Source organism: Gigantopelta aegis, chromosome 3 (genome assembly GCF_016097555.1).
Source record: "Gigantopelta aegis isolate Gae_Host chromosome 3, Gae_host_genome, whole genome shotgun sequence".
NCBI classification, from domain to species: Eukaryota; Metazoa; Mollusca; class Gastropoda; order Neomphalida; family Peltospiridae; genus Gigantopelta; species Gigantopelta aegis.
Genome location: NC_054701.1, coordinates 61,160,104 through 61,185,103, shown reverse-complemented (window position 1 = coordinate 61,185,103; position 25,000 = coordinate 61,160,104). Strand labels below are relative to the sequence as shown.

Sequence of the window (25,000 nt, the reverse complement as noted above, 5' to 3'; positions counted from 1 at the left end):
TGGTAGTAGTAGTAGTGGGTGTGGTGGTGGTGGTAGTAGTAGTAGATGGTGTGGTGTTGGTGGTGGTAATAGTAGTAGTGGGTGTGGTGGTGGCGGTAGTAGTAGTAGTTGGTGTGGTGGTGGTGGTAGTAATAGTAGTGGGTGTGGTGGTGGTGGTGGTAGTAGTAGTTGGTGTGGTGGTGGTGGTAGTAGTAGTAGTGGGTGTGGTGGTGGTGGTGGTAGTAGTAGTAGTTTGTGTGGTGGTGGTGGTGGTAGTAGTAGTTGGTGTGGTGGTGGTAGTAGTAGTAGTAGTTGGTGTGGTTGTGGTAGTCACTATTCGGCTTAGTAGTGAAGCATCTCTATTTCAAGCGTATCTCTGTCAGTCCGCCTGTCCATCTTTGCTTAGTAAACGGGTACATGAGATTGGAATCAATGGGACAGAAACGGCTGCTACTGCTACTATACTACTACTACTACTACTACTACTACTACTACTACTAACTGCTGCTGCTGCTTCTACTACTACTACCACTACTATCTGCTGCTGCTGCTACTACTGCTACTACTACTACCACTACTAGCTGCTGCAGTTACTACTACTGGTACTACAAGCTGCTGCTGTTACTACTACTGCTACTACAAGCTGCTGCTGCTGCTGCTGCTGCTGCTACTACTGCTACTACTACCACTACTAGCTGCTGCTGCTGCTGCTACTACTACTACCACTACTAGCTGCTGGTACTACTACTAGTACTTTTGCTTCAACAACTAGTAGTCGTATTTACATTTGTGTATTTTCTATTGCAGCGCTACATCAGAGACTGCATGCTCCGACTTTATGCTGCTAGCCCGGAAGATGCTGAAAAAGAGGTTTGTTCCATTTTTATGGACTTTTACGACTTTTGTATCTTTAGTGAATTTGGATCGGGGGGGGGGGGGGGGGGGGGGGGGTAAATTATATGGTATATTGATCAACTAAGCCGTGGGTCTTGGGACGTCACTGACGTTGACGGAGACATGACCCATGGATGCCCTACACGTGTTCTATGGTGGGAGCGGGGGAGTCTGGGTTCCGGGCTGGCTGGCAATAATAATACATGTATTGTAATGTTTATAAGAGTTGTACCACGTGTTATACCATTCATGTACTTATTCATATTGGATTTCGCGGCGGTACATTGCCTAGTGGTAAAGCGGTCGATATAGGATCGATCCCCGTCGGTAGCCTACATCTCGTTCCAGCCAGTGCACCACGAATGGTATATCAAAGGCCATGGTATATGCTATCCTGTCTGTGGGATGGTGCATCTAAAAGATCCTCTGTTAGTAATAGAAAACATATTCTATTCTAAGACTCTATTATTATGTCAGAATTACAAAATGTTTGACATCCAATAGCCAATTATTAATGTGCTCTAGTTGTGTCGTTAAACAAAATAAACAAACAAGCAAACTTCATTGGAATTCAGATCTAGATTACACTTGTTTTATGGGTTATGTTGATGTTTTTAAGAGTTGTACCACGCGTTTTTCCATGCATGTACTTATTCGTATTCAGATATACCTTACTACTTAAGTGGCCCGTACCTTATTGCACTATAATATAGTTTGAACTGTGACAAAAATGATAAAATACAGGAAGTTAAAGGAACACACCCTAGTTTTTAAACACTAAGGCATATATTTTACTATTAAGAGCCGTTTTTGACAACTGAAATCATAATTTACTTAGATTTTATTGTTTAGAAGTGTTTTTGGTCATCCTGGGTTTTTTACTATCACAAAATGCATTTCTCATATTTTTTAAAACGCACATGCGTCTGAGAAATAACAGTTATGGAGTCGAGTTTTTAGTCTATTTTAGAAGGTATTTCACCATTTCAAAATCATAGACTCATGTTTCACTCAGTTGTAACTTTATCCAAATATGTTACAGGTTTGTAGATTAACTAAACTTAGTGTGCATTTTTATGGATTCTGAAACTAGGTTCTGTACCTTTAAGAGATTTTGCTGTAAATAAAGTAAAAAAAAGATATTGTATACACCTGATTCTTTCAAGTTACAATTTCATATATGTATAAACATAAATAAACAGTTCACACTTATTTAGTTATTTTAAGTCCACTAAATGTCCTAATCAGATATGAGTTATGAAAATCCCTGAAATGTAAACCTGAAAGTAAAAAGAAATTGTATTAGCATTATAATAATCTATACTCTTCAAAAAAGTAGGGGAACTCTAATCAGAATTTACAATTGCCAAAATTGTAAGGTATATTAGCTGTGGGGAATGGTTGTATGATAATAGTGAATTATTTGGGCAAACATTACAACCGGTAGTTCAGTATTACAGTAGGTTTTATGACCACCAAAGATCTTGAAAGACGATTGGGGTCAGAAGTGAAATTTGAAAGTTGACGTTTTTTTATCAGTAAATCGCAAATTTAAACAATAAAAATGACTAAAACAAAACAATAACAACTGTATGATCAACAGAATGAAAAAGATTGACAGAAATAATGTTCCACAGTGATTAATGGACCTTCCTGGAAATTGTCAAAATCGAGAATGACACCCCACGCACGTGTACGGGGCAACTGCGTGATGCATGTGCAAACTATGGAATGTGTTTCGGTGTGTTGATAAACAGACCTGGACGTTCTTTACTAGGATGTCTGTGGTCAAAACGTATGTTCGGTCTAATAGTTGATATTAACATTAATATTTCAGGTTTCCTACTTTTTTTGAAGAGTATATTATTGCATACAACAAACATGATAATAATCAAAATGTTGCCTTTTATAGATCAAATATTATAAATTTGACAAAATATAATATCAATTTGAAAGCAGACTATACTAATGATATCATCGCACCTGATAGATGTAATCACAGGTGCCGTGTTTAACAATATAGTCAACCTGTATCAGTTGCAATCAAGTTGAGTAGTTTCTTTCAAATTCAGTATGTTTGGATTGAATTAGTATCAAAAGTGCCTGAACCTCTTTTGGATATAGGCACGTTAATAAAATACCCATAGAAAATATTTTATTTATAAAAGGAAGCTTTTCATATTTATTGTTATTTGTATATTGTAACAGGTCAATATAATGCTATTCGTTTTTAGGTTTTTATTCCATGGATTTTCATGAATCGAATGTAACAGCAAAAACAAAGTGTTGGGTAACGTATTATTTTGATATAGAATCAATTACTTGAAACAGGTTAATATGATCTTCAGTAAAAACGAAAAACAGAAAAACATATTATTTTGTTTAACGACTCCTAGAGCACACTGAATTATTAATCATCGGCTATGGGATGTCAAATATATGGTCATTTTGACACAGCGATAGAAAGAAACCCGCTACATTGTTCCATTAGTAACAAGGGATCTTTTATATGCACCATCCTACAGACAGGACAGCACATACCACGGCCTTTGATATACCAATCGTGGTGCACTGGCTGGAACGAGAAATAGCCCAATGGGCCCACCAACGAGGATTGATACTAGACCGACCGCGCATCAGGCGTGCGCTTTACCACTGGGCTACGTAGGTGTGGTGGTGGTGGTAGTAGTAGTAGTTGGTGTGGTGGTGGTGGTAGTAATAGTAGGTGGGCCCATTGGGCTATTTTTCGTTCCACCCAGTGCACCACGACTGATATATCAAAGGCTATGGTATATGCTGTCCTGACTGTGGGATGGTGCGTATAAAAGAGTCTTTGCTACTAATCGACAAATGTAGCGGGATTCCTCACTAAGACGATATATTCCAAATGTTTGAAATCCAATTGCCAATGATTAATCAATGTGCTCTAGTGGTGTCGTTAATTTTAATTTAACTTTAATTTTCAGAGACTAGCTACCAGTGTGGCTGAACATCACATCAAAAGGTTTATGGAGGAAAATTATGAAAGATTTCAGAACTGGAAGAATTTGGACGAGTCGTTAACTCGACGGCACCCTACATTAAAAGGGAAACAATGTTTGTGTGAGATGATAGAACAAGAACTGTGGCCACAACAACCATGTCTACTTAACCAGCGTGCGGCATAACGTCAGTGGTATTAGTTCACAAAACTGCTTAAGCTGTAATCTGTACTGTATTTTACAGTGTCTACGTTTTGCACTGGCGTTGTTAGGGGGGACTATTGGGGTGGGCACTATTTCCCCCCCCCCCCCCACCGTCCAATCACATATATTCCCCCCACCTTTTATATTTACATATTTACTTGAATCCCAATAATATGACTCATAGACAGTATAGTCTCTCCCTCCCCCACCCCAACCCCCGCTATAAAATCGTTGGCCCATTTGTTCAGAGCATAGTTAAATTAACCTTAGGTTAGTCATAATATTTTTATTTTAATTACTTTTTTTCTACAAATACAAAATAGGCTTTAGTTTTGACCATGTATGGATATCCTTGGTTTCAATATAATGTTTTGAATTGTTATTTGTATTGATTTGGTCCTTTGTTTTGAACATGTCCGTTAACCACTGGTTAAGCGAACGTTTCAACAACTGGCGTCTGACTTTTTCTCCTGTGACTCGCTATTCTTTGGTCTGGGTTGTTCGCCGACGAGTTACAGATTCTATGGAAAACAACCTCCAAATTATACGCGAGCGCACCCCTTCCTGAACACACACGCACATGTATTCAGAGGCGTGTTCAGGAGGCCCGAACGCTCGCGAACATATTGACTGGTTCTGTCTTCTTCTATCATATCACATTCAGTCTAGCGACGACTGCGATGGCTCGCCCTCTTGACCGCACCTCTGTTTTGATGGGTATGTGACGTATTGTTCTCTCTACTTTCTTTATTTGTTGTTCTGTTTACTTTCTTTATTTGTTGTTCTGACTACTTTCTTTATTTGTTGTTCTGTTTACTTTCTGTATTTGTTGTTCTGTCGACTTTGTTTTATTTTTTGTTCTGTCCACTTTCTTTATTTGTTGCTCTGTCCACATTCTTTATTTGTTGTTCTGTCTACTTTCTTTCTTTGTTGTTCTGTCCACTTTCTTTATTTGTTGCTCTGTCCACATTCTTTATTTGTTGTTCTGTCTACTTTCTTTCTTTGTTGTTCTGTCTACTTTCGCTATTTGTTGTTCTGTCTACTTTCTTTATTTGTTGTTCTGTCTACTTTCTTTATTTGTTGTTCTGTCTACTTTCTTTCTTTGTTGTTCAGACTACTTTCTTTCTTTGTTGTTCTGTCCACTTTCTTTCTTTGTTGTTCTGACTACTTTCTTTATTTGTTGTCCTGACTACTTTCTTTATTTGTTGTTCTGTCCACTTTCTTTATTTGTTGTTCTGTTTACTTTCTTTGTTTGTTGTTCTGTCTACTTTCTTTATTTGTTGTTCTGTCTACTTTCTTTATTTGTTGTTCTGACTACTTTCTTTATTTGTTGTTCTGTCTACTTTCTTTATTTGTTGTTCTGTCTACTTTCTTTGTTTGTTGTTCTGTCTACTTTCTTTATTTGTTGTTCTGTCTACTTTCTTTATTTGTTGTTCTGTCTACTTTCTTTCTTTGTTGTTCTGACTACTTTCTTTCTTTGTTGTTCTGTCCACTTTCTTTATTTGTTGTTCTGACTACTTTCTTTATTTGTTGTTCTGTCTACTTTCTTTGTGTGGTGTTCTGTTTACTTTCTTTGTTTGTTGTTCTGTCTACTTTCTTTATTTGTTGTTCTGTTTACTTTCTTTGTTTGTTGTTCTGTCTACTTTCTTTATTTGTTATCCTGACCACTTTCTTTATTTGTTGTTCTGTTTACTTTCTTTGTTTGTTGTTCTGTCTACTTTCTTTATTTGTTGTTCTGTCTACTTTCTTTATTTGTTGTTCTGTCTACTTTCTTTGTGTGGTGTTCTGTCTACTTTCTTTGTTTGTTGTTCTGTCTACTTTCTTTATTTGTTGTTCTGTCTACTTTCTTTATTTGTTGTTCTGACTACTTTCTTTCTTTGTTGTTCTGACTACTTTCTTTCTTTGTTGTTCTGTCCACTTTCTTTATTTGTTGTTCTGACTACTTTCTTTATTTGTTGTTCTGTCTACTTTCTTTGTGTGGTGTTCTGTTTACTTTCTTTGTTTGTTGTTCTGTCTACTTTCTTTATTTGTTGTTCTGTTTACTTTCTTTGTTTGTTGTTCTGTCTACTTTCTTTATTTGTTGTCCTGACTACTTTCTTTATTTGTTGTTCTGTCCACTTTCTTTATTTGTTGTTCTGTTTACTTTCTTTGTTTGTTGTTCTGTCTACTTTCTTTATTTGTTGTTCTGTTTACTTTCTTTGTGTGGTGTTATGTGCACTTTCTTTATTTGTTTTCTTTATTTGTTTTATCTTTTTTTAAATTATTATTATTGCCGCAAAATACATTGGTAATGTTAGGATTGGGGACTTCTAATTCATCGCCTTACAAAATAAGTGTTCAAAAACTATACTAATACATTTAACTAATAAAGACATGTTGAAAACAATATTCTGTACAATTATATGAGAACAATATAAACACACACTCATATACGATTGCGTCATTAGATGTTAAGCTTAATTTTTTTTTAATATTGTGAGATATATATTGGGAGCAAGTAATACAGTTGGATTTATAATATACCACTGGATTTCAGAAAAACAAAAACAACAACAAAAAGAAGAAGAAAAGAAAAGATAAAATTATTTTCAACAGAATAAATAAATAAATATAGATAAAATAAAATAAATAGTATATAAATATATACTTGCATAAGAATTATACGAAAGGAAAGAGAGGGAGAGTAAAAGAAAGATATTTGTAAATAATGAAAACATTTTCTCTGTATTAATACAAGTTGATTCTTGTTTGATATATTTTTTTTTTTTTAAACACAGTATCGTCTTTTTAACCCAAAACAACAACAATTATTTAATGAAATGTTTGTAGATCGACCACCGTTGATCAAATTTGGTCCAGTCACAAATGCGAAATGCAAGAAACTTTTCGGTATTGTAATTAAACATTATTTTATTTTTTAACTACTGTACATTTGGTACTACCCCTATATACTTCATTCTGTATATATACTGCTTTGCAAGTAATATAATAATGAAATTCAATATATCATCTGCCCTATGATTATCATGTATCTGAAATATTATATCTGTAACTGTAAAATGAAGATGTGTATTATTAGTACATTTTTGATTTAGCAATACCTGTAGATTTTGCCAAAATGTTTGTATTAATGGACAGAACCAAAATAAATGAATAAGAGTTTCTGGAACAGATTTACAGAATGAACATTTGTCGTCTTGTTGAATTTTTATTTTACAGAGAAATATATTTGTAGACAGTATTCGGTGTTCTAGTCTATATTGTAACCACTAGAAATTCGTGTCCTTAGTTATTTTGTGGTAAAGACTATATGTTTTTTTGGGGTTTTTTAAAGTTCGTTAACCGATTTCTTTTGTGAGATTGGTTTGCAGTTGTTTTTTTGTTTTTTGAAAGGATGTTATAGATTCTTTGAACTTTCAAGAAAGGTTCTTCAACAATCAAGATTGACCTCTGTAACCTCACCGTGGTGCAGGGGTGTATCATTCTCTTTGAGAATGGCCAATACAGCACAAATTGAAATTTTGTGTAAAAGTCAGTATCTATCTGTGATATTTGTATTTTTGAACAGTTCTTTACACTGTTTTTATTTAAATCTCGAATTTGTATATTGATGTCGATCATCACGTTATTTGTTTGCATTACAATAGTTTGACACCCAATAGCCGATGTATTTTTCGTGCTGGGGTGTCGTTAAACATTCATTCATTCAGATTGACTTCTCGAGTAATTTCTCAAGTACGTTTTTATCTTGAGTTTGTTTCAACAGTGGGTATTGGTATGGGTAGCAAGTCATTCTTTATGATCAGCAACATATTCACTTCCAGGCCGGCTTTGTATGCTGTAATGGGGCGTGACGTAGTCCAGTGATACAGCACTCGCTCGATGCGCGGTCGGTGTGGGATCGATCCCCGTCAGTGGGCCCATTGGGCTATATCTCGTTCCAGCCAGTGCACCACGACTGGTATATCAAAGGCCGTGGTATGTGCTTCCCTGTCTGTGCGATGGTGCATATAAAAGATCCCTTGCTGCTAATCGAAAAGAGTAGCCCATGAAGTGGCGACAGCGGGTTTCCTCTCTCAATATCTGTGTGGTCCTTAACTATATGTCTGACGCCATATAACCGTAAATAAAATGTGTTCAGTGCGTCGTTAAATAAAACAGTTATTTCTTTCTTTCTTGTATGCTGTAAATAGTCTGTGTAAAATGTCTTATTCAACTCAAGGATTGTGATTGATTGTACTATATTGCAGTTTGGCGCTTTGGGCTTTTTGACCATGAATTTACCACATAAACATGCATGAAGGATTTCATGTAGCAACCGATGAGCATCTGCACGATAGACAGTGCACCATCGATTGTAGTTAACGTGATTATACAAGTGTATCTATAAAACCATGGCAACATGTACCAATATGAGTACAGATACAGATCCCAGAGATCGTCAAGCATTGTCCTTGTAAACACTGAAACCATTAATCCAAATTTGAAATCAGCATTCTGGTTAATATTACATTTTGTGAAGTAACTTGTGAAAGAGCAATAAGAACATACATCGTTGTATTTCTGTTCTATAGAAAAAATCATTAATTGCAAAAAGATTAAACGTTGGCGTGCTTAAGATGCTTGCTTATGAACTCTCATTTCTCTCTTGTATTGTTACCCTGCCAATTCCTGATCAACAGCTACAGGGCCAAATGTCTCTATCCATTTTCCATATATACCTTACCTGAACCTTTCCTGTGATGTGAGATAACTTTAGTTCATAGCGATATGTGAACCTCCCATTATAGGTATAGAGGTTGAAAAGTTGGCAGGTATATCTAACATTGGTTAACTTGGGATTAATAATAATATACCAATTTAATATCAATCATGTTGGAGGGAAATCTTTGTCGTGTCACTGCACTGATTTCATAAGTTTGCTGATCCAGTTTAGGAGGTTGGATATAAACAAGTCCTCAAAACATAAGCATCGGGAGCGGCCAGTAACTTGGCGGATGGGGGAGTCAAACTGGAGGGATCAGTTATAAAATGTGAGGTGGTGTTTGTAATTGTTACATAATTATACACACAAAATGTGTACACATATAATTGTTATAAAACATTATAGATTGTCTATAATCAACACTGGCCGTACTAAACTAGTTTCTGAAGAATTATGAGCTAGGCCTATATTTTTGTATTTAGATTGCCTTTCGACAAGGGTGGGGGTGATGGTGATGGGGGGGGGGGGGGGGGGGGGCAACGCAACGAGGGCCCCTCCACGCCTATGCAAAATACAGGTCTAAAATATCAATCCTCTGATTTTAGCTTCAGGGCGTCAATATTGTTATCACCTATAAATCCAAACTTATATTAACCAATATATCCCCATTACATTATTACCCCCCAAAACAAAAATAAAATAAAATAATAATAATAATAATAAAATATATAAATAAATTTAAAAAAATTAAATGTTAGATCCGCGCCTGTGTAGGCCCTATGGTAGGTACAGACTGATGTTAACATGTATATTTAGGCATGCATTATTTATTTTTGCCTTTAACTATTTAAAATACATTTTAAAAATTAATCCCTATCGTAAATTCATTCTCCCTAAATTTCGTTTAGACGGTTGCCTCTAATTTCGATGCCTGTAAACACAGTTGAATCTACAGTGTTTGAAAACATAGATGTTTTGTTTTTCTATTCTTATATAGGTTTTCTGAATACAAATAAATATGTTGTCGATCTGAAAAATTAAATTTAGGGGTTTCATAATATGAACGTCTGCACATTATTATTGTGTCGAAAATGCGTTGTATCCAAGTATAAAGGCGTGTTTTTGTTTTTGTTATTTTAATCACATAAGCATTAATTTTCAAATGGCCAACACGTTTTTGGATTCAGCATATTTAAATTTGGTTAGAAAAGTATGTTGGATACAATCCTAAAGAAATTATCGCACAAGCCCCCCCCCCCCCCCCCCCCCCCGATAAAAACATAATCTGTGACACTTTATTATATTTCAACACAATCTTAATTTCGTATACTACTATTTTGCTTTTGTCATTTTGATCCCCTAAACGTAATTTCTAAGATGGCCAACAATTTTTTTTTTTTTTTGGGGGGGGGGGGGGGGGGGAGGGGGGGAATCAGCACCCCAAAATTAAGTTAGAAAAGTGTGTTTGATATAATCCTAAAGAAATGCTCGTACGTTGATAAATAATCACTTTTTAAAAGGGACATTCCTGAGTTTGCTGCAATTTTTAAGATGTTATCGACTAACAGAGACTTTTAAATGATTGTAATTACATATTAAATATATTTTGCTGCATAAAATATTAGTGGCTATATATTAAACGTGTTTCTGATCGTTTTAATATTTGTACTAGGTTACATTTCATTTTATTTCCTAAAGTTTGAAGACATTATTTGAAGACAAAATCTAGTTTGGGCTTCTTACATATATTAAGACGATCATAAACACATTGAATATACCGACACTGATATTCTAAACAAGAAAATGTATTTAATATGCAAGTTTAATCGTAGAACTATTTTATTAGTCGAAAACATCTTACAATGCATCAAACTAAGGAATATCCCTTTAAGAAATGGGACCTGACTACTAGCTAGCTATTACATGATATATAATCTTCAAAACAAAGTAGGGGAATTTAAAATGCAAATGTCATTACCACTGATTGGAACAGAGATCAGCTTTAAAAAATGACTGCCTAGGAAAAAAGTAAAGTTTGTTTTATTTAACGACGCCACTAGAGCACATTGATTTTTTATCTTATCATCGGCTATTGGACGTCAAACATATGGTCATTTTTGACACTGTTTTTAGAGGAAACCCGCTGTCGCCACATAGGCTACTCTTTTTACGACAGGCAGCAAGGGATCTTTTATTTGCGCTTCCCACAGGCAGGATAGCACAAACCATGGCCTTTGTTGAACCAGTTATGGATCACTGGTCGGTGCAAGTGGTTTACACCTACCCATTGAGCCTTGCGGAGCACTCACTCAGGGTTTGGAGTCGGTATCTGGATTAAAAATCCCATGCCTCGACTGGGATCCGAACCCAGTACCTACCAGCCTGTAGACCGATGGCCTGCCACGACGCCACCGAGACCGGTAACTGCCTAGGAAAGAACGTTCGTGGCTGCGAAACACCCAAACACAGCTGAAATGTGCACGTGCAACACGCAGTAACCCGTACACGTGGGGAGTCATTCGCGATTTTGACACTTCACAAAGTGGTCGATAAATCTGTTTGAGTGATTATTACTGTTAATTTTGCTGAATGTCATGATCAGTTAACCTTTGTTCTTTGGATGTTAAGCATTGTTTATCTTTGAATTATTATTGCGGCGTCTTTACGACGTGAAGAACGCTTTAAGGTTATTAGCATGCTTCAAACGTGATTGTCACGGGGATCCTATAATACCCGTAACTGAATGAAACACGATTATCAAAAATCTCCCCTAACTGTATATCTATTAGATCTCTCTGTAACGGGCGGTTATACCCTAGTGTGGCTTGTCTAGGTATGATCAGAGATACGATCTTATATAAAAGTATATGTAATATAGCACGTTTAGTTCACCAGAAAACACAACAAAAACACAATACATTTTGGAATCTGTATTAACCTACGCTGACAAATGTACTGCCGCAGTAGTTAATTAACAACAACAAATAATAACAACCCAGAACTGATCACTTAATTAGTTAATCTCTAGGTGTCTAGTTTACACAATATGCTAATCACTTCACCGTGACACAACACCCACACGTGTGATAATTGAGAAACGCTTCCAGGGGAACTTAATTAATAAAGGAATTACAACTCTATTCCTAACTGGTTAATTTTTAATTAACCCTTACTACTCATTCAGTAACCTTGTAACACAGAATTAATACTGGTACCTATCACAATAAAGACAATAACCTACAGTTTACCTAGGTCCTCTAGGATGACTGGTTAAGCTTTATAATTATTTAGATCAGTGAGCCTACAGTGTACTGCGTCAGATTACCGGCAGCACCGTCTAAATAATATTGGTATAATACAGTATTAAAATATTTAAAGTCACACCAATCACATCAAGGTTATACACAGAGCAGAGATAATATTTACCAGTCCGGACGGACTAATGTTCCCCCTGGAAGCCTTCCTATGTTTCTCCCTGATATCTGTAAAACCCTAGCTATTTATCATAAAAATCCGAATATCGCCTGGGGGTACATCGCGGCCCTCCCTCCTATCAAGTGATATTTCCACAGCGACCATGACGACAATTTTTCTTAGATGGTCAGACTTACTGTCGCCAGTTCGCTAGAGATTCCATGGTCGCGCGGAGGTATTACGTAACTACTGGCCACATGGCCTCCGCATCTGGGCTGGGTGTGTATTGAGAACTGTACACGGCCCTCTAAAACAATTAATATCGCCACAGGCGAAAACAAAATTAAGAGCATGTACCGTCACAGTGATGTAGCCAATATGTTCAAAGTTTCGCCGTCTGTGATCTGCAGACTATGGAACAGATACCAGCATATCCAAAATGTTGATGATTGACCCCGTTTAGTTGGGGGAACGTAGCCCATTCGTAAAGCACTCGCTTGATCCGCGGCCGGTTTGGGATCGATCCCCGTCAGTGGGCCCATTGGTCGTATTTCTCGTATCAGCCAATACCCCACAACTGGTATAACAAAGGACATGGTAGGTACTATCCTGTCTGTGGGATGGTGCATATAAAATATCCTTTGCTGCTAATCGAAAAAGACTAGCCCATGAAGTGGCGACAACGGGTTTTCTCTCTCAATATCTGTGTGGTCCTTAATTATATGTCCAACGCCATATAACCGTAAATAAAATGTGTTGAGTGCTTCGTTAAATAAACCATTTCCGTTCAGAGGTCCCAGGTCAACCACACGAGTAATCAGAACCCAGGTTCAACCCAGGCTCAGATCGCTACACAGTTACACCAGGCTACTGGGGTCCGAGTGACGGGTCAGACGATTAGAAATGTAAAATGCCATATCTATACCTCACAACGGTGATAGATTCTATTAATTTATTGATGGTATGTGCATTACTAAACAATTCCTTATATTTCATAATCCTTCTTTGATTTGTTTCAGAATTTTGCGTCCATTTGATTCTTTTGATACATATCATTACAGTGTTTAAAACGTCGGCGTGGTTTACCACTGTGCTTTATTTCAGAGCCGCCAAACATCATCTTGTATTCCTAAACCGCCCGAGATCCGTGATATTTCCATAGGACATACATTTAAATTTGAGGTGATATAGTATATATTGTCAGTTCTCTGTTTTGGCGGCCAAAAAGTGTGGGGGGCACACACACACACACACACACACACACACACACACACACACACACACACATGTATATATATATATATAAACCATCGCTGATGCTACTGGATCAAGAAACGAGGGTGGGGCATATGCCCTCCATGCACCCCTCCCCCCACCCCACCCCATCGCTTCCTAAAACAAGTTTGTGCCCTCTGGGTTCTCATTCAGTATCCTTCATACGTGCAAAAATCACAAAGAAGAATTGAGTGTAAAACAAATTGCAAGATTTTGTGCTCTGTCGTCCGACTATCAGATTCCACACACCCGACGGCGTTAGACCCCTCCAGTTCACATTGATATAGCTACATGTAATTAGTGAAATATCAAAATTTTGTAGTACTATTTGTCCTAAAATATTCACAGGTCCCAGGGGTGTGCGCAGGAAATTTTGCAGGGGGGGGGGGGGGGGGGGGGTCGAGGTGTCTGGCGAAGCCCGACACCGCGAGCGCCGCAGGCGTGAAGCCCGTGGCGGGGGGTCTGGGGGGCCCTCCCCCTAAACATTTTGAAAAATTGACCCCTTCTAGGGCTATTCTGAGGTGTTTTCTGCTGGCTAGCCGAGCTGCTTTCTGACTAAACAAATTTCGCCTTGAGCGGGGGGGGGGGGGGGGGGGGGGTTTAAACCAAACTTAAACTAACCCTGGCTTGTTTTCCTTGTTTGCATAAATAAACAATAAACTTTAGATTTGATTATGTACAGATATACCAATGGTTGTACTAAATCACGTTTTAACATATGTTTTCAATTATTGTTTGTATCGATTCAGTCATTGGTTTTGAACATTTTTGCTAACCTCTGCTTAAGCTAATTAAATTGGCCCCAGAACATTAATCTGCAAGGTGAACTACACGACCAGGTCCAATCAGAATGGAGTCCACGACCATCATAAACAACAACAATAATAATAATAACAATAACAATAATCTTTATTTAAAAGTTACACAAATAGCAGGGCACTAATCTCCATTGTGGCCTTCTGTCTATTAAGCACTAAACATTATTACTCTCCATATAATGAAATAAACAATGTAATAACAAAACACAACATAATTATCCTTCATTAAATGCATCGAAACTATAAGGTAAATCACCCATGAGTGATGCATACATAATTAATACATTAAAAGTCTACATTTGATTTTAAATTATTTGTTTGGTTAAACAATAACGCTCAGTAAGACAAATTAGCAATATAAACTGACGTTCCCTTACGACGTAATTTTTACATTCATCGAGATATGAACAAACTGACCTCCCCCTCCCCCCCCACCCCCCCCCCCCCCCCCCCCAGTGTAAAATTGTGTTGTTTTTTAAGGCGTTAGCCGATATTTTCCAAAAAGCAACCGGAACTGGACAAAATGATCCACATACTATTGGTGTGTGTGTGTGTGTGGGGGGGGGGGAGATGTAAATATTTACTTTAAAATACAATTTATATTAACTGCTCATTTATAAACTATGTAGCTGAATATCCTCTATTTATTACGAAGCATTTTTGATGGAATTCAAAGTTTTTGGTGAAGTGATCCGGAAATGGGAGAATCACCTGTAATAAGTGGCCTTGAGGACAACGAGAATGTTGATGATGATGCCGAACCCGATGGCTTTAACGGCGAGGTTCAACGCTATCTGACCTGACCTCTTCGCCTTTTTAAAATTACCAACGTCAGATTGTGTGCGTGACTGAAAAAAAAAAACCCGCACAAAATACATAAACACAATGTCCACACAATCGTCAAAAGAAAATCAAAGGAAAACAAAACCAATATTTGTTTAACGACACTTCAGAACAACTACGGCTGTTAGCTACCTTAATAGTTTGTTTGTTTGTTTGTTTGTTTGTTTTGTTTAACAGTAGAGCACATTGATTAATTAATAATCAGCTGTTTTGGGTGGGACGTAGCCCAATGGTAAAGCGTTCGCTTGATGCGCGGTCGGTTTAGGATCGATCCCCGTCAGTGGCCCCATTGGGCTATTTCTCGCTCCAGCCTGGTATATCAAAGGCCGTGGTATGTGTTATCCTGTCTATGGGATTGTGCATATAAAATATCCCTTGCTGCTAATCGAAAAGAGTAGCCCATGAAGTGGCGACACCGGGTTTGCTCTTTATATGTATCTGTGTGGTCCTTAACCATATGTCCGACGCCATATAACCGTAATTAAAATGTGTTGAGTGCGTCGTTAAATAAAACATTACCTTCCTTCCTTCCTTCCTTCCTTCTTCATCGGCTATTGGATGTCAAACATTTGGCAATTCTGACTAATAGTCATCAGAGATGTATGTTTCGTATCTTAACAGAGACGTATGTTTCGTATCTTAACAGAGACTATGTTTCGTATCTTAACAGAGACGTATGTTTCTTATCTTAATAGAGATGTATGTTTCGTATCGTAACAGAGACGTGTGTTTCGTATCTTAACAGACGTGTGTTTCGTATCTTAACAGAGACGTATGTTTCGTATCTTAACAGAGGCGTGTGTTTGGTATCTTAACAGAGACGTAGTATTCGTATCCTCCTAACTCAGTCCTGTAAGACGATGTTCAACGATATTGTTTTTTAGGATGCTAGGATATATGTTTTTTGGCGTTAAGGAATATATTACAATAACATTTTATAACTGGTAATTTGCATAAATCCAAAATGGCGGATTAAAATCCAGATTCACAGAAGATACCGTGCACTCATTCATAGGTTTGAGTAATCTGAATTCTATAAAATAGGTTTGAAGGTCATTGAATCATTATGAACATTTAACTTGTATTGTATTGTCATATATAAGGTTTCATATTTGCTGTGTCGTTAATACAATTTACCCATGTCCAGGTGACATTTCATCTATAAATAACAATTTAAATATCGAACAATTACACTTCGCCTTTTATAGCGTTATTCGGGAGTATACAAATTCTAAAAATATCGGGCGAGACTATTTATGCAATAGACGAACTTGTTGGTCTATTTCAATATTAAAAAACAGGGTGGAAAGTGCAGTAATAAACTCTGGATTGTATACTAGTATAAACAGATTTTATGGCTATACCATCACGGTTTTGTTTTCGTCTTGAAACGAATTTTATAAAGAAAAACAAAGTATATTGAAATTAGTTTCCGGCATACTTCGTAATTCACCCGAATCATTTTGCATACCCTCGGCATAATCCCGAATGTTTTCAAACTCTTTTCAAATCACTGGCATGATTTTGCAAGTAAGGTTTTGATTGGTTGAATGAAAGGTCAACTGGACATGAGCTCCAACGGGGTGCTGTTAGATCCACAGGTAATAGTAATTAACCAGTGAAGCTAATTTTAATTAGATTGCATTAAGACGTAACCATTTGAACCGGGTCCTATTAAAATAGACCATGATAAGAACAGAAAAGACAAACCCATATCGACCGAGAAGGTGGGACCTAAGGGGAGACCCTTGAGGGTTATCAGTAGTAGTGTCAACTCTATCGTTCACCAAAGAGCTTAGACATATATATATTGTATATGTATCATCATGTTGTCAACTTGTTAATCATGTTTGAAAAGAAAATACAAGAACCTACATCACTAACTTGAGACTTCATAAGAAAAACTACTCTGTGTTAGAACTATCGGCTGTCAATCAAAATCACGAATCAGTCTGTGAGGTAACTGGCTTGTACTACGCCCTTAAATGACGTTGCGTGATGCGATAATATGAGGAAGTTTGGCTCAGACGTCTTTCGAACGTCCTTGAAGCATCAGGTACAATCCCAAATACTCGTATTTGATCCTAGAGAAAAAAAAACTGAAGTTGCCTTAATTTTAGAAACAAAATAACTGAAATAACTGCAAGTTTATTAAATACCGTGTTCGTTTAGTTGCTCCGTTATTACAGCTATTGACAGTAAGTTAAATGGTTGCTTTGGGTTTGTTTTTATTTTATTTTTTATTTTGTTTATTAACAGCGTAATTGACGTACCTTAATTACAAAGAAGAGGGCACACACTGCCATGGGCAAGCAACAAAATAAAGACACAATGGACAGAATTAGGTAATCGGGTGGCCGGACGATCGGGTGGATAATCTGAAAAGAGCAAGACACAATGGACGATCTGAAATATAAGCGTCTGATGACTAATAATAAAATAAGTGCCCTTAAGAAACTATGCAAATTAATAAAAGAAATTATTAACAAATTCCATAAACCCTAAAACTACAGCTGCCTACAAATGAAAATATATACACTATCCATTATTGCCATTATCTATTTGTTTACGAATTTGTATGTGTGTGTGTGTGTGTGTATATATATATATGTACACGTATGTGTGTGTTTGTATGCGTATATGTATGTGTGTGTATGTATATGTATGTATGTGTATGTGTATACGTATATATATATATGAGTGTTTGCGTATATTTTTGTGCATGTGCAGTATGATGATTGTCCCACACCATACATAGCTGTGTTAATACCATTGCATATTACATTGTGAATTTATTACATATATGCATTGTACTGTATACATATATATTATCTCCTGTAAAACCCATCTTGTCACTGTCAAATACTGTTATTTCATATTCCCCATATGCCGTTGTGTAACGGCCTGGGAGAAAAAAGTTCTGTTCTGTTCTGTAACACCAAACAATTAACTTTCGATTAAACAGTCAGTTAAAATATCACAGGTGCCGAAAAAGAAGAGGGCATTGCAGACACACCCCCAGCTCACTGATCCCTAGCTCGCCAATATAATGAAACTACAACTGACCACCATATACAGTCAGACCTCGTTACAACGACCACATTCGTCCCTGGGTCACTTTGTCGTTATATCAAAATTGCAGTTATAAAAATTTGTTTTATTTAATGACACCATTTCTTAATCATCGGCTATTGGGTGTCAACAGTAGCAATAGTAGATATTTTATATGCACCATCCCACATACAGGATAGCACATACCACATCATTTAATATACCAGTCGTAGTAACCTGGCTGGAATGAGAAATAGCCCAATGGGCCCAAAGACGGGGATGGATCACAGACCATTATTAAATATTAAATATATTATTATTAATCATGGCGCATTTACTGTCAATCTAATCGATTGGTACCTACTTCGTTTACAAAATGTGGTAAAACTAGTAGACTTGGTTGTTTGAAGTTAATCCTTTAATTGAAATGAGACTAAAGACTTATTTTCAAAACCAATAAACGTCTATGATTTAGCCAACATCGAAAACTCGGACATCATGTGACACTGTCGGCTGTCGACGAAATCAAGGATGCCAAACGGCTGTGTGTACTGCCAACGTGCTACGTCATCTGTGATTATGTAATGTCGTTGTAAAGAGGTGTTTTGAGACGTCAGATGTACGTTTGTTCCCAATTTGTTCTGTCGGAGTCGGAAGGGTTGAATTCCGGTGTAATGAACAGAATAACACTGATGTACGTTTGTTCCCGACAAATTGTGGTCGGATGGTGTAAATGCCGTAGTAACGGCGGTCATTGTAATTAGGTCTGACTGTATATATAAATACACTTCAAAAAAGTAGGGGAACCTGAAATATTAATATTAATATCAACGCAGTTGCCCCGTATACGTGCGTGGGGTGTCATTCTTGACTTTGACAATTTCCAGGAAGGTCGATTAATCACTGAGGAACATTAATTCTGTCAATCTTTTTCATTCTGCTGATCATACAGTTATTGTTTTGTTGTTAGTCATTTTTATTGTTTGAATTTGCGATTTACTGACACAAAAACGTAAACATTCAAATTTCACTTCTGACCCCAATCTTCCTTCAAGATCTTTGGTGGTCATAAAACCTACTGTAATACTGAACTACCGGTTGTAATGTTTGCTCAATTAATTCACTACTATCATATAACCATTCCCAACAGCTAATATACCTTACAATTTTGGCAATTGTAAATTCTCATTAGAGTTGCCCTACTGTTTGTTTTTTTAAGAGTATATATATATATATATATATATATATATATATATATATATATATATATATTTATTTATTTATTTAATTATTACACACCTGTCGGAGAGAACACCATGCCTTATTTTTGGTTACACGTGGTTGTTTACACACGTACTTATATTAACAATTTCAAGACATACGTCTGGCTGCTCCTAGGTGATGACCAGGTCACCAGTTCTATACAGCTAAGACAAAAACTACACAATGGAAATCGATTAGACTGTGACGTGTAGTTAACCTGACATTCATGTGTCTGTTGTAGTAATCAATACGAACGACAAAACCGTCATGGACCTGTTTCGGTGTGAGGACCTGTTTCGGTTGTTGCATCGTTTGTGCGCAATTTCATTTCAACTTATTTTCGTACTTATATAATCCCAATACGGTTCAGGCACGCTGTCCTGGGCACACACCTCAGCTATCTGGGATGTCTGTCCAGGACAGTGTGGGCTACAGTACGTACATTTAAAAATTCTGACTACGTTGACTTTTGCATGGGGAAAGTAAACAAATGTCTACCACATTCTCCGAAATAAGGTTAAAATGAGCAAAGAAAGCAAAATTGAACTTAACTCACTCATAAACACGGCACATTCTTAATACCTTTTTTCTATGATTTTCAAAGACTGTCATTTGAAAGAAAACTTTATTTCAAAAAACTGCTTTTGGATGTTCACAGCTATACTGCTATCTGGTTATTGCAGTCACTTGATTGTCACGGCGTCTACTGGCAAAACTCTTTTTATAGATACTTGCCAAAAATATATGGTCCGTATATGTTTTAACATAAATACGCCCTATCTTTCTGGATGTCTGTTTATATATTCATTAAACTCAGAATGCAGCTTATATTTTTAACCACATTTTTTTACCATTATAACAAATTCATTTGCTCAACTTATAACACGATTGCAAGACATAAGAATTGTTATATTCGTTTTCCAAAAATGTTGTCTGTTAGTATTGGTTCTCGATGACTCCATTTTGTAAACCGGCCTCGGTGGCGTAGTGGTTAGGCCATCGGTCTACAGGCTGGTAGGTACTGGGTTCGGATTCCAGTCGAGGCATGGGATTTTTAATCCAGATACCGACTCCAAACCCTGAGTGAGTGATCCGCAAGGCTCAATGGGTAGGTGTAAACCACTTGCATCGACCAGTGATCCATAACTGGTTCAACAAAGGCTATGGTTTGTGCTATCCTGCCTGTCACCCATCATACACTAGTCAATATATGTGCCAAGTTTTATGAGTCTATCCTAAAATGCACAATTATTAATATATTTGAAGCTATGTCGGCCCACTAAAACATTTGAACTGTGTTTTTACAAAAACATATTGGAGTCACGTGACCTGATATTCCCCAAATTCTTACTACTTTTGGCCACCACACAAAGGCGTATGATAAACTAGATGTGTCATGTAATAAGCTTTGAAAGGAACTACGATGTAGTTTGGGACCAGTTTTCAATAAAAAGTTTTTAGAAAAAGTCGGAAAAATGTTATGTAAAATAAAACTTTTTTCCATGAATATGCTATTATTTTGAAACTTATATGTAGTAAATAAATAACTTTCATGATTATTGGAATTAAAAGGTTATTTACCATCATTTTAAAACCTTCGCCGATCATAAAAAAGGAAAACATTGTAAGACATAGATATACATAACAAAAATGTTTTTCATGAATATGCTTATTATTTTGAAACTTATATGTAGTAAATAAATAACTTTCATGATTATTGGAATTAAAAGGTTATTTGCCATCATTTAAAAACATTCGCCGATCATAAAAAAAGGAAAACATTGTAAGACATAGATATTGGCATATATCTTTATTTTTTTAATAAAAATGTACTGAGGTCACGAGACGTCATTTTCACAAACATGTGACCATATTTAGCCACTACATCAGAGTCTATGATAAACTAGACATAATAAACTTTCAAAAGACCTATAGTATAGCCGTATGACTTTTGGAACATACGAAACCAATTAAAAAATTGGCCTCGCAGCTTTACTAAAATGATCTGGGCCCGTGCTTATAAACTTTAATGTCTAAATTTTAATAAAGTCCAGACTTTAACGCAATGCTATTTGAATGGCGTTGCCATAACGTTAAAGTCTGGACTTTATTAAAGTCTAGACTTTAAGGTTTATAAGCACGGGGCCAGGGCTAATCGTTCTGTTGTTTTGATAAATCCAATATTTTACCATTTCTTGTGAACTGCTGGTGCCTGGTAGTGGAGCGTAACCTGATTTGGGTGGTGGTCCATAGTCTGGTTGTGGCTGGTCCTATGGAGGTGATGGCTAAAATAGAATCCAGTTATCAATATACATGGAGAATGATAATGGCTTATCATTTATACTTGTTTTCTCAACACATCATAATATATATTATAATAATATAGTTAAGTACACGTAGAGCGAACACGCTTAAAACAAACTACTGCATAGTACGAACAGGTCGTAAAGTCCCGTTTTATCCCGCTATACCATTTCAATCAATTTTAATGTATAGAACGTAATTGTTCACTTGAGGGATTTTAACTGTTATTAAATATATAGTCAGGAGAAGCGCTGGGAGTTTGTACTCTATTCCTCTTTCTGGGTGGGGATCTGCTACTGGTGTGGGCGTCCGTATCCTGGTGTCTTGTTGGGGTGTGGTATTCAGATGTGCGACTTTCAGGTAGATATTCCTTGTCATCAATAAACAGTCTGTCCAGTTGATATTAACATTAATATTTCAGGTTCACCTACTTTTTTTTAAAGAGTATATATATATATATATTTATTTCCGGAAACGCATGACCCGACCCCTCCACTAAAAACACCACTAGCCAGTCTAGACCTCCTCTACACAATTTCATGCACACGCGACTGTTTAACTAAATATTTCGTTTGCTGCAACAATTTTACCCCCCCCCCCAAGAAAACCCCAGTAACAACAACAAATCTCCCCCCCCCCCAAATAAACAATAGCCTACAAAACAAGACTCCACACATCACACGCACAACCAAAAACATAACCCAGACGAACACGCACATTAAAAGAAAAAGTTTTATCTATGTACATATTCAAGTGGCGTAGGAAGGTGGTAAAGGGGGGAGGGGAGGTAACACATACACACACACACACACACACAAACACACACACACACACACAAACGCAGAGATATTTAAATACATTGTGTGTGTGTGTGTGTGTGTGTGTGTATAGATAGATAGATAGATAGATAGATAGATAGATAGATAAATAGAGATAGAGATAAAAGAAGGAGATTGCACATAATCTGACAAACAATAATAGAAATAGGAAACTTTATTAATGTCAAAAAATACTACGACTACTTCACCATTCAGTAGAAACAAAGTGCCTTTGTTGCAAGCGACTGGAGCGTGAACGCGCCGGAAGTAATTTAGTGCATGTTTTGGGCCGCTTAGAGCACATGCAAATCAAGGGCAGATAAGTATGTTTCTAATAGAGGCTATAGTTCGTTCCGCCTAATAATTAACCCGAAGGCTGTAATAAGTAACTGCGCACACAGTTTTTTGAGTTTATCCTAAAATGCACATTTATTAATATTTTTGAAGCTATGTCGGCCCACTAAAATATTTGAACTATGTTTTTACAAAAACATACTGGAGTCACGTGACATGATATTCCCAAAATTCTGACCACTTTTGGCGACCACACAAAGGCTTATAATAAACTAGATGTATCATGTAATAAGCTTTGAAATGAACTACGATGTAGTTTGGGACCAGTTTATAATAAAGAAAATTAAAAAAGGTCAGACAATTTTAATGTAAAAACAAAAAGAAAAACGTTTTTCATGAATATGCTAATTATTTTAAAATTTATATGTAGTGAATAAATAACTTTCATGATTATTGGAATTAAAACATTATTTATCATCATTCTAAAACTTTTGCTGATCATAAAAATAAAATAAACTTACAAGACACAAATATTGGCATATATGTTTTTTATTTTTCAATAAAAATGTACTGAGGTCACGTGACGTCATTTTCAGAAACACGTGACCATATTTGGCCACTACATCAGAGTCTTTGATAAACTAGACACCCCAAAATTTCAAATGAGTTGTAGTATAGCCGTATGACTTTTGGGAACATATGAAACCAAGAAAAAAAACTGACCCTCGCAGCTTTACTAAAATGATCTGGGATAATTGTCATATTGTATCTTCATACAGTTTCGATAAATATAATATCTTACCATTACCTGTGAACTGCTGGTGCCTGGTAGTGGAGCGTTATGTGATTGGGGTTCATAAGCTGGTTGGAGCGGTCCATAAGCTGGTTGGGGCGATCCATAAGCTGGTTGGGGCGGTCCATAAGCTGGTTGGGGTGGTCCATAAGCTGGTTGGGGCGGTCCATAAGCTGGTTGGGGCGATCCATAAGCTGGTTGGGGCGGTCCATAAGCTGGTTGGAGCGGTCCATAAGCTGGTTGGGGCGATCCATAAGCTGGTCGGGGCGGTCCATAAGCTGGTTGGGGCGATCCATAAGCTGGTTGAGGTGGTCCATAAGCTGGTTGGGGCGGTCCATCAGCTGGTTGGGGCGGTCCATAAGCTGGTTGGGGTGGTCCATAAACTGGTTGGGGTGGTGGTCCATAGTTTGGTTGTGGCTGGTCGTACGGAGGTGATGGCTAAAATTAGAATCCGGTTATCAGTATACATGGAGTGATAATGGTTTATCATTTATACTTGTTTTCTCAACGCAACATAATATATATAATATAGTACTAATAATATAGTAAAGTACACGTAGAGCGAACACGCTTAAAACAAACTACTGCATAGAACGAACAGGTCACACCGGCCGCCTGTTCCGTTATACACCCATGTCTCAAACAGTTTAATGCACAATATTACAAAATATCATGGGATAAAATCTAGCTAGAGGGGCTTACCATTGCAAAATACAAATTATTTTAATTATTCCCCAATTACTAGAAGTCAATATGTGAACCACAATATTTGTTACAATTAGGAATTATAAAGCCAAATGTTTACAATAAGAAATAACACGACTGTGATTTTATTAGAAAATTACTATTTTTTATGTTGTCAGTGCCGCTGCTTAACAAAATATTCCATTTCATATTTAAGAAAACATTTTCTTTAAACTTTTGTGGATCGTATAACGTATGTGTAATCAGACTCATTGTCGAAAATCGGGGTTTTCACAGGGAAATGATCCATATCCTTTTCCATCGAGAGAAACATACAGACAGAGAGAGAGAGAGAGAGAGAGAGAGAGAGAGAGAGAGAGAGAGAGAGAGAGAGAGGGGGGGGGAGGTAGGGAGAAAGAGGGGGGAGAGAGAGAGAGGGGGAGAGATTGTGATAGTAGTAGTTGCATAACTGTGTAGTACACTAAATGTGATAACTGTCTATACTATGTGGACCGACAACAGTCTGGACAAAATCTGTATTTTACGATACGGTTACGCTATGTGTTCTACATGTCAATCAAAAGGTTTAGTAAAAGAAATAACTCACATTTTGTTGTGGATATATTTCACGTTCTTGAATTGCCCCTGGAAGAAACAGAGAGAAAGAAAAGAAAGAAATG

At 36.9% G+C, this 25,000-nt stretch overlaps 2 protein-coding genes across 2 annotated transcripts in view; one reads left to right on the top strand and one right to left on the bottom strand.

The window, feature by feature from the left end:
- LOC121368377 overlaps window positions 1-4,440 on the top strand; it is a 9,265-nt gene extending 4,825 nt beyond the window's left edge. The window contains exons 3-4 of the mRNA XM_041493071.1: window positions 787-849; window positions 3,840-4,440. Coding sequence (XP_041349005.1) covers window positions 787-849; window positions 3,840-4,040 — 264 coding nt within the window. The 3' untranslated portion in view covers window positions 4,041-4,440. The remainder of the gene's footprint in view (window positions 1-786; window positions 850-3,839) is intronic.
- Window positions 4,441-14,340: 9,900 nt separating this feature from the next.
- LOC121368376 (extensin-like) overlaps window positions 14,341-25,000 on the bottom strand; it is a 37,800-nt gene continuing 27,140 nt past the window's right edge. The window contains exons 2-6 of the mRNA XM_041493070.1: window positions 24,928-24,965; window positions 23,652-24,074; window positions 21,617-21,712; window positions 17,387-17,491; window positions 14,341-15,118 (exon numbers count right to left, since the gene is read on the bottom strand). Coding sequence (XP_041349004.1) covers window positions 21,698-21,712; window positions 23,652-24,074; window positions 24,928-24,965 — 476 coding nt within the window. The 3' untranslated portion in view covers window positions 14,341-15,118; window positions 17,387-17,491; window positions 21,617-21,697. The remainder of the gene's footprint in view (window positions 15,119-17,386; window positions 17,492-21,616; window positions 21,713-23,651; window positions 24,075-24,927; window positions 24,966-25,000) is intronic.